The 13,540-nt window shown below is 32.7% G+C and overlaps 1 protein-coding gene across 1 annotated transcript in view; it reads right to left on the bottom strand.

Moving 5' to 3' along the window:
- LOC136028698 (potassium voltage-gated channel protein eag-like) overlaps positions 1 to 13,540 on the bottom strand; it is a 322,053-nt gene that overhangs the window by 133,958 nt on the left and 174,555 nt on the right. The window contains 2 exon segments of the mRNA XM_065706529.1: positions 7,088 to 7,213; positions 7,215 to 7,484. Of these exon segments, the coding sequence (XP_065562601.1) occupies positions 7,088 to 7,213; positions 7,215 to 7,484 (396 nt within the window).

Genomic DNA, 13,540 nt, shown 5'->3' with positions numbered 1-13,540 from the left:
AGTAACTACGGATTGAATATATTATATTCAATGACAACTCAATTATTTTGATCTACACAGCCCTAATAGTCTCTGTTTGAGAATAGCTTAGCAAACTGAGAAGTGTGAACATGTCAGATACAACCTTACATTTAGAATTTATTTTTATTTATAGCAAATTTAAAGGTTTATTTATAGCATGTTGGAACTGTTTTTATTTATAGCAAAATGATGATGAAACAGAATTTTTTTTTTATTGTTGGTATAATGACAGGCTGAGACTGATCATATTTCCTTTGTTTTAGGTAATTTTTTCAATCAGCCCAATTACCTAATAAAAAAAGTATCCCAATATAAATGTACCAAAAATATACCAAAAAAATAAAAAAATTACCAATAAACTACCAGAAATTTGCACCACTATTTTACCGACTCAAATTTTACTGACTTACTGTAAACATTGGGGAGAGGGACTTCCTTCATCCCCTTGATATGGTCACAGCTCTAAAAGTTGCCACTTAGTGCACAAATGGCAGTACAATTTTATATAAACATATATATATATATATATATATATATATATATATATATATATATATATATATATATATATATACAAGCATTCTAATTTCTACTCTCTGTAGACGAGCAACTGTGTATGAATGACTTCAAGACCATGGATTCCCGGCAACGAAATATATGCATACATTTTTTCTTGGAAACTGCTCCATATTTTCATTTTTTTTTTAATTTCTACCTTGGGATATTCTTCAATAAAAAAGATCTAGATAGGTCACAAGTTTGAGAAAATTTGTTTATAGCCTTAATTTTCGACCAAAATTTATGTAAGTTATGTCTCATTTATGTGCATTCCAAGAGCAAAAATTACAGATTTCCCCCCAGGAGTGGGCGTATCGTTTTTAGTATCTGTAATGCATGCAAAATTATTCAAGATGACCAATTACTCTTACCGGCTGAAATAAAAAGCCAAGGAGTAAGAAACAGCAAAAATTACATCGAACCGTAAAAGAAAATGTTGCAAAACGAAATATGCGATTAGTAAACAGAACAAAAATACAATCATGGTTGCAGCTGTAGCTGCAACCTAGTAAAGAGCAAACTACTGGCCGTAGTGAAAAAAGAAAAAAAAACTCCTTTCGAAAAGACCTAGTAAAGAGCAAACTACTGCCCGTTGTGACAAAAGGAAAAAAAAGTCCTTTCGAAAAGACTGACTAAGAAAAAAAAATCCCATCTGACAGTGACTCAGGAATGGTAACATTATTTCGGTTTGTCTTATAAGTAATTAAATAAAAAAAAAACTAATTTTTTTAGCTGAAAGTAAGGAGCGACATTAAAACTTAAAACGAACAGAGATTAATCCGTATATGAAATGAGTTGTCCCCTCCGCAATCCCTTGCTCTTATTTTTAGAACCCCTCATATGCGTAATAATCTCTGTTCGTTTTAAGTTTCAATGCTACTTCTTCCTTTCATTTGAAAAAACGTTTTTAATGTTTATTTTTCATTGTTTTCTTATAGTAATGCTAGAGAATCCTGCACCCTTGTCATTGAATTTTTCTTCCCCCATGACAGATTCCTCCAAGGAAAGATCCTCCAACATAGCCCCCTCTCCTCAGCCCCACCCCCAAACAAAATAAAATCCCCCTGAAAACGTCTGTACGCTTCCCAATAACCATTACTATATGTAAACACTGGTCAAAGTTTGTAACTTGCAGCCCCTCCCCAGGGATTGTGGGGGAGTAAGTCATCCGCAAAGACATAGTTATTGTGGTTTTCGACTATGTTGAACAAAATGGCTATCTCAAAATTTTGATCCGTTGACTTTGGGAAAAAAATGAGCGTGGGAAGGGGCCTAGATGGCCTCCAATTTTTGCGGTTACTTAAAAAGGGCACTAGAACTTTTTATTTCCGTTAGAATGAGCCCTCTTGCGACATTCTAGGACCACTTGGTCGATACGATGACCCCTGGAAAAAAAAAACAAAACAAAACAAACAAACAAATAAACACGCACCCGTGATTTGTCTTCTGGCAAAAAATACAAAATTCCACATTTTTGTAGATAGGAGCTTGAAACTTCTAGAGTAGGGTTCTCTGATACGCTGAATCTGATGGTGTCATTTTCGTTAAGATCCTACGACTTTTAGGGGGTGTTTCCCCCTATTTTCCTAAATAAGGCAAATTTTCTCAGGGCCGTAACTTTTGATGGGTAAGACTAAACTTGATGAAACTTATGTATTTAAAATCAGCATTAAAATGCAATTCTTTTGATGTAGCTATTGATATCAAAATTTGATTTTTTAGAGTTTTGGTTACTATTGAGCCGGGTCGCTCCTTACTACAGTTCGTTACCACGAACTGTTTGAAAGTTTATTGCAAAAAGAAATTTACGGTGATTTTGAAAAAAAGTCTGAAACCCCTCCAAAACCGCGTCAGATGAAAATTATAAGTATACTATTGGAATTAGCATGGTCGAAAAACTTGTTCAGCGAAACTACAGTCCCCCCCCCTTGAACAACATAGAAAATCACTTTTTTGTATCGTTAGCACTGAGCTGTCTCTCGTTTTTTTCTTTCTTTTTTCAGCAGGTCTAGTTGACTACCAAAACATCATAAAGAGATGCTTATTGGCTCTTTCAAAGGCTATTTCTCATATCTAAGTGCTTTTTATAAATTCCGCCATCTGCAAGTGCCATATGGCACTAAATAAGACACTTTTTGTGCTATTCCTAAAGGGGTAGGGATGGCGGGCTACCAAACCATCGTAGGCAGATTTTGTACAGCTCATATAAAAGAAATTGTTCATATATACGTTTTCCTTATAAAATTCACCGACTGCAAGTGTTAAATGACACTAATGGTGCCATGTCTCAAGTAGAAAAGCTGCGGCTAGTGGGCATCCAGAACACCTCAGAGAGATGTTTAATGGCTAATTTGAAAGCTAGTGCTCATATTCACGTGCTTTTTATCAATTTCGCCATCCGTAAGTTCCATAAAGCACTAAAAACTGCCCTTTTTGTGTCACTTCTTAACTGGACAAGCTTGGAAGTATAAAACAGCACCATTGTAATATTTATGGTCTAAAACCTTAACTGGAGATTTACAATAACCCCTCCCGTAAACTCCCCCTCCCAGCCCCCTTACTAAGTCAAATTAGTCCGTTGGTTAAATACACTATGAACTCTTTGACACGATCAGCCGACGCTGGGGCTCGCAAAACGATTTTAAAATATCAAATGTTCTTCAGAGGAAGAAATTCATAGAAGAAAAAATAATTGAATCTCAAAATTCTAAATTACTATTCTTTTGCGTACCCCCTCTCCTCCTTCTGTTCGCAAAAGTTGAGCTTTGTCAAATACAGTTTAATGCTCTCACTCTTAATAACAGAAGCTTTTAGTAACTCAGTGTTTGATAATAGCTAATTACAAAGGTATTTGCCGAATGAGGTCTAATAACTGTGCTTTTGGTGATGATGTAACCCTCCATAGTCTTTGAGAATAGGGCTGTCCACAAGTTGGTCCTACAAGAACAAGAAGATTGAATTTGATCATCAGCCGCCGTAGGTCAGTTACTACAGCATTGGACTTTGAGTCAGAATGGCAAGGATTAAGTTCCTTAATCTTGCATTCTGATTTCAATCATGGTTTTTTGCCTTATATATGAAACAAAAAACAAATAAACACGTATCCGTCATCTGTCTTCTGGCAAAAAAGCGCAATTCCACATTTTTGTAGATAGGAGCTTGAAACTTCTACAATAGGGTTCTCTGGTACGCTGAATCTGATGGTGTAATTTTTGTTAAGATTGTAAGAATTTTAAGGGGTTTTCCCCCCTGTTTTCTAAAATGAAGCAAATTTTCTCAGGCTCGTAAATCTTGATGGGTAGAACTAATCTTGATGAAACTTATATACCTAAAATCAGCATTGAAATACAATTCTTTTGATGTAACTATTGGTATCAAAAGTCCATTTTTTAGAGTTTCGGTTACTATTGAGCCGGGTCGCTCCTTACTACAGTTAGTTACCACGAACTGTTTGATTATTTTTCAGTTATTTACTATTTTTGCTGTTTTTTTTTGTGAATTATGAACCGTTCCATACACTGTTTTTGGAATAAATTACGCCCTGGGCCCCAACCCCTTGCCTCTTCTGGGTTGGAGAAGTGTAGGTATATAGTTCGGGAACCACTTAAAGTTGTATATTAAAAGGAGGATTACTTATGTATATTTATTTATTTATATTATTTCATTTTTTGATATTTAATAGACAGAATAAAAGTATTTCTAATGTATATAGAAAAGTCATAGCACTAAGAACCTATTAGCCTTTTTGTTTTTTTCTGTGATATTTTTCTGGTTGTCAGGTTACTTTTCAACTTTTTCTTGTTTATTGCTATTCCACACCTGTATGTTTAACATTTTTTGGTGTTTATCAGGAGGGGGGTAGTGGTAAAGTGGAATAAATTAGACGTACTAAAATTTTGCTTAAGTTTTGGAAATCTTGAAAATCTGTTTTAGAAAAATAGTTACTCTCTCCTAACTGTCGAGCTAAGCCACCTAACTGTAATTAGTACAAAAAGTACACAATTTTGTGTAGCATGGATTTCTTGGCATTATTTGAAAATCTATCAGCAATTGAATAGTTTTTTTTTCAACTGAAAGTAAGGAGCGACATTAAAACTTTAAGCGAACAGATATTACTCTATATAAGAGGGTGCTGTCCCCCACAAGAAAAAATTGAAAAGATCATTGCAGTGCTGCCTCTGCATAAAAATTTAAATTAAAAACAGGCAAAGATTAATTTTAAAAAAACAATTTTTTTTTAGCGAAATAAAGAGCAAAGTTGAGACTAAAACTGAACTAAAGTATTGCTTCACAGTCTATCTAACATATATGAATAAAGCTAGTACAAATAAAACAAATAACCAAATTATTATATGTTTGCAGGATTATAGAAACCTAGTGCTTTACTAAAAACGCAAAATAACATAGGAGATTTGGTACAGTAAAAGTAAACCGATTAAGGCCACTTTTTACATTATAAAATTAATGTTTTTTTTTTTAGTAATTCTAAAGTGTATTTGTTACAGTTTAAGATTGTTTATTCCTCACTATTGGTATTATAGTTGGTGAGTCCAAATTGTCACCTGATAAATGAATCCAATATTTCTGCATGCTGTTCATTACTCTTCGGTTATTAAAAAGTATTTATTTTTATGCTTAGTTTTTGAAGGTAATTTTCAATGTATACTAGGAGTTACTGATATCACAGCTGGTGTAAGACTATGAAAAGCTTTACAGATTAGTTTGCTGTTTTCAGGCTACGTACTCACTTCTAACTCATAAATTAAATTCTTATTTTTATACTTTATTTCTGTGTTTTCAGTAAAGCACTAGTTTTCTATAGTCCTGCAAATTTAGGGAAAAAATATTATTTGGTTTATTTTTTTTAGCTTTATTGATATATGTTAGATATTCTGTGAAGCAGTAATTTTTGTTCGTTTTATGTCTCAAATTCACTCTTTACTTATTTCAAAAAACTGTGTCTTTTTAAATTGATTTAATAAAGAAACTTTTTAATTTAGGCTGCGTGAGTCTGTGAGGGATAAGCAGGAAGGAGGAATTGAGTTCACGTCTGCAAAGGTACACAGGAAGGAGAAGATGGATTCAGACCTGCATTTCCTAACCACTCTAGAATGGAATGAAGCTATTTTGGCGTCTGTGAAGCATAAACAGAAAAGAGGTTGAATTGATGCCAGAAAAATCATGTGAGTGACGTCACATTTTTATACATTAAAAGAAAAAAAATGACACCATTTTTATCCAAGGATGGTAACACAGTCGTATCCAGAATTATTTTACGGGGGGGGGGATAAAAATGATTTTATATTCATTTGAATTAATTGGATTTAATTAAACAAATGTCAAAAATTTGTTTATATTCGAGTTTGTTACGTTTTTAATAGTTAGACTAGCATTTCGGTGGAGGGGGTTCAAACCCCTAGCCCCTCCCTCCCCCCATGAATACAGCCTTGGATGGTCGTATCGTTCTTAGTATCTATGGTGAATGCTAAAATAAAACATATGACAAATCAGTCAAAACAGTTAAAGAAAAAGGCATGGAAAAAACAGAAAAAATTGCATTGAATCAAAATTGCTGATTTAACACCTCATGATTTAAAACTCAAGAATAACGCGATGATTATGGTAATGCATGATTACAGAATCAAATATCTACAAGCCTGTCACAAGCCGAGTGCCGGGGTCCACGCAAAGCCCGGGCTTTGTACACATATATCCAGTTAATTTGGGCCGTTCTCTCGGTCCTATAACGGTTGATAGTTGAGGTAGTTACAATCATTAGTAATAATTGCAAACTTTAGATTTTTAAGCCTTCCTAGTGGCATTGTACACCTTGTTGCGCTCACTGGTTGCGCTCCACGTAGCGAGTTGCTTTTATTTAACAAAAAAAACTAATTTAAAAATTTTCAGGTATTTTTCATATTTAAACTAAAGCATTAAAATTATTGTTCAGGTACCATAAATATTTTTGCAGCTTACATAATAACTTTAGCGATTCTGAATTGACGTATGCTGCGTGGTTTTTTTTTCTTTTAGAATAAAAACATTTTTAGACATGTTTTACTTCGAAATTTTTTCAAGGAATTTGAGATGAACTAACGTCAACTAAGCTTCATACTTTCGGTTTTCTCTTTTAATATATTTGAATTATTGTAATCACTTGTCAAAATATATACAATTTTTGCAATTGCCATTTTTTAAGCAAATTAATTTAAACTTTTCCATGCCTGAAAATCTTCAATTTTCCAGATAGGTGTGACAAGTATGACAACATCACTGCAATACTGATGTATATAATTATGACTTCACTCATATAATTTTTTCTTCAAAAATTAAGGCTCTTAACGAATTTTCTCAATTTTCTGTCCTGTTTACATTATTCTTAGACCAGGATATCCCAGGATACCAATTTTCCCGCTTTTTTCATTACAGGGTTGACAGACGTGGAGAATGTAAGACGTAAGTTGTATTATTTAAAATAGGTGAAAAGAAAAGCAAACTTTATACTCACATCCTCGTCATGATCGAAGGCATTGAAAACATCATACGGGAGACAACTCAGCAAGTCAATAATAAACCATGATCGCAGATAATTCATACGGATCACTCTGGGATCTGACACCACTTCTCCACCAGTTTCCAACAAATGTCGTGTGAAAATTAAGCACTATGTCGATAAAAAAAATGACGTCTACAATGGAGTCTACTACGAGTAAACTAACATCTTCTGATGTCTTGTTTTTGAAAGCAACATTATATGGCACCATTATGGCTGTATAAAAAGTTAAGCACAGAATCACCCAATCCCAAATGGCTTTGAATGCACAATAGTGTAACAGAATGTGTGGAGGTGTCTTTGGAGCTTCTTGGCGATACTGAGGTAGAATTTCTGCGTTCAAACTGATCATCTGCAAAGGAAATTTTATATATCTTTGTCCTAGGCTTAGATAGAATGTTAAGCATTTCTTAAAGGTTATACCTTTCGAAATAAATTTACTGTGTGATTCGAACCTATTCCTTAAAAAACACTTCTTTAAAACTTTCTCTGTGGAGTATTTGACATTCTACTGTTCATTTTATAGTCCTGATTTTTACTGCACTAACTATAGTCAGCTCAGATTCTCTATGATATATAATATATTTCCATACTTTTATAGCATATATCTATAAAAAAAGCTTTAATATACTTATCATGATGTTTTTTCCGTATGTTTTTGTGGAGTTGTGAGAAGCAGAGCCATATAAGGCAAACTTAAAAAAAACACTTGCTAAAGATATGAGTTGTTCTTTCTCTATTTAAATTGTATTTATTTTAAGTTTTGCCTAAGATAAAATAAAACAGCACTTTTTCAAAAAGGCCACAATATTCATAGACCAATTTTCAAATATTTTTTATTATTTATATGGGTTTAATCGCCAGATATTTCACCCGAGTTTCTTTGTTCCATTGACCAGCTTGTTCTTATTAAATTAGCACATTAAATATCTACAAAGAAAAATGCTGGGATAACATTACAAACCAAAACAATATTAAAGCAATGCATGTGATGAAAGATCTTGGTTCACATAACGTGGAGCCGAAAACAGTTTTTTTTTCTCTCTATACCAAGTATAATACCAGACAGGGTTGCCACCAGCATTGCGTTCGTACCATTTTCGGTACGTTTTAAGTAAAAGGTTACTTTTTACGTTACGGTCCTAAAAATAATACATTTTTGTTATATTTTTGAATTTATGTTACAGTTACGTTACGTTTTGAATAATGAATAATTTGCGCGTTTCCCGAGTAATCTATTTTTCCTGTGAAACAAATTGTGTTTTCCCCGGTTTAAGTACAATGACATGTTTGTCGACGCTTTTTCACAGAGCGATCATTTAATATTATTAAATAAAAAAAACAAGTTTTTTCAACTGAAAGTAAGGAGCGACATTAAAACTAAAAACGAACAGAAATTACTTCGTATATGAAAGGGGCTGCTTCCTCATCAACTTCCGGCTCTTTACGCTAAAGTTTGACTCTTTCTCTCAACTCTTCTTTTTAAAACAGTAAAAAACTTTAGCGTAAAGAGCGGGGCGTTGATGAAGAAGTAGCCCCTTTCATATACGAAGTAATTTCTGTAGTTTTAATGCCGCTCCTTACTTTCAGTTGAAAAAACTTGTTTTTTTTATTTAATTTCTGAACGTTTTTGAATCAATGCATGTTTTGATTTTGGCTCTCCGCAAAGGAAAAATTAAAACGAAATTTGCTTATTTTTTTTTTTTTTTTTGCTAAATGGCTTTCTCATAATTTTGATCGAATTATTTAGAAAAAAAGAGCGGGGGAGGAAGCCTAGTTGCACTCCAATTTTTTGGTTAATTAAAAAGGCAACTAGAACTTTTAATTTTTTACGAATCTTTTATTAGTAAAAAGATATACACAACTTATAAATTAGCTTACGTACTCTCATGTTTTACTCTCATTTTCTTATTACATATATAAGAGGGTTCGCCCCCCTCGTCGGTACCTCTCTCTTTACATTAAATATTAAATTTTGTCCTAATTCATTAGGAATGACCCCTGAATCACAAAAGCCGTAGAATAAATAGATGACATTACTGAAAATACTTTAGCGTAATGAGCGAGGTATTAGGAGGAGGTGAGCCCCATGGGTAATAATTTCTGTTCGTTTTAAGTTTTAATGCTGCTCCTTACTTCCAGCTGAAAAAAACTTTTTCATATTTATTTTTTCATTGTTCTTTTTTAGATAATGCTAGTAAACCCTGCGCTGTCTCATGGAAATTTTCTTCCCCCATGACGAATTCGTCGACGGAAAGTTCCCCCAGCATATCCCCCTCTTCTCAACCCCTCCCTCTAACCAAAAGATCCTCTTGAAAACGCCTGTACACTTCCACATATCCATTACTATATGTAAGCACTGGTAAAATTTTGTAACTTGTAGCCCCTCCCACGGGGACTGTGGAGGAGTAAGTCGTCCCTAAAGACATAGTTATAAGGTTTTTCAACTACGCTGAATAAAATGGCTGTCTCAAAATTTTGATCTGTTGACTTTGGGAAAATAATTAGCCTGGGAGGGGGCCTAGGTGCCCTCCAATTTTTTAGTCACTGAAAAAGGGCACTAGAACTTTTCATTTCCGTCAGAATGAGCCGTTTCGCAACATTCTGGGACAACTGGGTCAATACGATCACCCCTGCGAAAAAAAACAAGAAAAAAAAACAACAAACAAACAAACAAATAAACACGCATTTGTGATCTGCCTTCTGGCAAAAAATACAGAATTCCACATTTTTGTAGATAGGAGCTTGAAACTTCTACAGTAGGGTTCTCTGATACGCAGAATCTGATGGTGTGATTTTCGTTAAGATTCTATGACTTTTAAGGGGCGTTTTCCCCTATATTCTAAAATAACGTAAATTTTCTCAGGCTCGTAACTTTTGATGGGCAAAACTAAGCTTAATGAAACTTATATATTTAAAATTAGCATTAAAATGCGATTATCGTGATGTAGCTATTGGTATAAAAATTCTTATTGGTATCCATTTTTTAGAGTTTTGGTTACTATTGAGCCGGGTCGCTCCTTACTACAGTTCGTTACCCCGAACTGTTTGGTTATGCAAACCTTCAGTTATTAGGATATTAAAATATCCATTTTGCTAAGTCGCATGGTAAGTTAGGATAACATTCTCTTTTGTGAGATTATCATTTGCAATGATGTGCTTTTTGAAAACAGATTTTGCTACACCTACAAAAACTACACCTACAAGAACAAGTTAAATCACGTTAAGTCAAAAGTCATACTGAAATAATATAGAAAAGGAGCAAGCTGAAGTCAGGAAGAAAATGTATTTAATAGAAACATATATAAATAAAAATAGAAGTTTTTTCTTTATAATTTATTTTTTAAATCTGTAATTATAAGAAATAAATGTATTGTTCTTTGGGTAACAACCCCATCTCATCTGTATGGTTGGACATAATATATTTATTTGAAAATCCCTCAACAAAGACCTAGAAAGGACGGAGTGATAAAGCGAAAAGAACAACAAAATATTTACATTAACACAACAATGACAGCAACATATGAGTATAGCTTAAACAAATATAAGGTAAAACATAATAACATATGTTTAACAATATGTTTAAACAACAAAACATAATAAAAACAAAGGGAAAACAAAAATAACAAAACAGAAAGTAAACACCGAGCAATTCCGGTACTTTTACTGCTCATGTCACTCTTAGCAACTTATTTTTAGCTTTCAACTTAGGGTACATTCATTTATTGGACTTCATCGTAAAAATAAAATCTCCGTTTAAATAACATCCCCTGCAAGACATCTTTCTTAATATGCTTTCCTTTGATCTGGGGATAATTGTTTCTTCCAAAAAGCTATGTGTATAGATACATCCATTTACTGTTCTTCGGGAACTTGCGATATAGGAATTAGAAAGGCACCGAGCTAAAAATAATATGAATAATGTTTTATACTGAAGAAACAAATGCTTTCTATAAATTAATAACAATAGAGAAAACTAATCTTGTTAATGCAATCAGACATCGATGCAAAAATGTGATTACTTATTGATAAGAAGACTCCCAATGGCAAAACCTATTTTTGCAAATAAAGCTAGTGAAAGACAATTAGCAGATCAGATTGTTAGTAGATTAGGGAATTAGTAGATTAGATAATTAAATACAACTAGTAAAGTTAGTAATGGACAACTGCGAAATAGGAGGGTTGTAGATTCTTCAAGGTTCAAAATAGTTTCAGTTGTAGACAAACTTTTTCAGTTGTACCAGGTTTAAGTTTAATACAAGACTATTGGTGATATAAAGACGAACGACGCTATGAATTGAGATTGAGATTTTCTCTTACTGACCAGCAGACACCTAGTGGCTAGATTAACACTTTGACGTTCCAACATGCCCAAGTTTAATTATGGGTGACCAAAGAAAACGAAGCATTCCAAATATTATGAACTTTTTTGTCATCAAAGGGTAGAAAAACTGGCTTACAAAAGAGAAGGCTAAGTAGTAGCACACGAGAAGATTTGGACTGTTTTACGTTTTGGTGATAAAATGCTATACGCTACAACTTACTGGGGGCCAGGAGAATCGTAAAGAAAGTTTATTAAGAGCAAGAAATATTTATTTAGGACTTCCAACCAAGAAACAATGCTTAAATTGATGCACATTAAACTCAGAGCAAACCATCCATACTTGTTATGATTTTGGCTGCCTATATTGAGGATGTGGGCCTTTTTTATTTCCACCTGTCAAGACTCTGAACAAGCGACTGACGACGACCAGAAAAACCACAAGGAAGGATCATTTTTCAAACTTCAGCTAGAACTTCAACTTCAGAGTTTGCGTTTAAATCGAAGTGCCTTAAAGTGCCAAGGATAGTGAAAATGACAACTGAGTGTTTTAACTTAATAATGAATTAAAAAATATAAAAGTAATAAATAATAAAAAGTAGTAAGGTAACTAAATATTAAAAACTATAAAAAGTATTGAAATATATTTAAAGGATTGAAAAATATCAAAATATATTAATAAGTTAGGAAAAATCTTGAACCCAGTTTTTACCAAAAAAAACTTTGATACTCAATTGTTCCTTTATCGGTAGTAACGCACACCAAATTTAAAAAGAAAAAGAATAAAAAAACTTACTTAAGCTTAAAGTAAAACTTAAGTTAAAAAAACTTAAAAAACATAAAAAAACTAAAACACATTGTGTTTGAGCTATTTGATGTAGCTATTTTTTGAATGAATAGTTGTCTTTGGATATCAACACATTACTAATGTTTGAATTTACGCGGCAAAACATGTTGCCAAATGCAACTAATTAATTCTGTTTAATTGTTTTCCGAGGTTCAACGTGGCATCAATGATGAAACTGAAACTACCAGAAGGAAAATCATAGATCGTCACCAAATTTGTGTCTCTCAAAAACTTTCAGGCTAAATTTTAACAAATTTAAATTTATTAACAAAATTATTCATTTATTACCAATTATTTCAATTTAATTGTTTTAATTATTGTTATTTAATTATTTTTTATTCCACTTATTAATTAATTAATAATTTCTTAATCGTTTTCATTTATTAACTGCGCCCTCTGCTTTATATCAATAAAAGTAAAATTACAAAATGATTTAAATCGTTGGATTATTTATTTTAAAATTTCCATTCCTAAACTTTTCGCACCTGGGGCAAGTGCCCCCTCTGTCCCCTCTAAAATCATCTCTGGATTGCCATGATTATAAAGTATGAATAGACCTAAGTTGGTTCCAACAGGTAAAAATGCCTTTATTTTGAAGTCCTTGGTACTTTAAGTTTACATCTTAACTATTATTTGACGGACCGTTATTTCGAAACTGCAATAGCCTACTCCTTAACCATAAATATCAACTGAGACTAGTAAGAGACTTCTAAAGGGGGACATTTTTCTTGAGTAATATTCAAGCAAAGAAAGTGATGGCTAGACAAAAATTTTGATCATTTTATTGCTGTTTTATTATAAATACAAGCGTTAAATCAAAACAGTGAATATAGATTCAGCTGAAGAAAAAAAAAAAATCAGCAAGTCAGCTTTTAATCTAAACTGCTTAAGATCTTTTATTTTACAAAATTAATTAGTAAAACAAAACTAGGAAGCCATTCTCTGGTTGATTTTAAAATAAAAATAATATTTTAAATAAATGATAATGTTTTAAGCATAAGTAAGAGCAAACGAAATTTAGCTTAAATTTCATAAATCTGTAACAAAATTTTAAAACCTTATGCCACTGAAAGGAAATGAGAGATTTTTATTAAACAAGAAAAAGGTTCTTGTTTGTTCCCCTCTTAATTTATTTATAGTTGGTCAAAAACTCAACCATACCTGAGACCAAACAAAGTATCAGAAAACCAATTACTTAATAAAGCTGAGGCAAATTAATCATCACCTTGAACAAGATTCT

Source organism: Artemia franciscana, chromosome 7 (genome assembly GCF_032884065.1).
Source record: "Artemia franciscana chromosome 7, ASM3288406v1, whole genome shotgun sequence".
In the NCBI taxonomy this organism is placed as follows: Eukaryota; Metazoa; Arthropoda; class Branchiopoda; order Anostraca; family Artemiidae; genus Artemia; species Artemia franciscana.
This window is presented reverse-complemented; position numbering and strand designations above follow the sequence as displayed.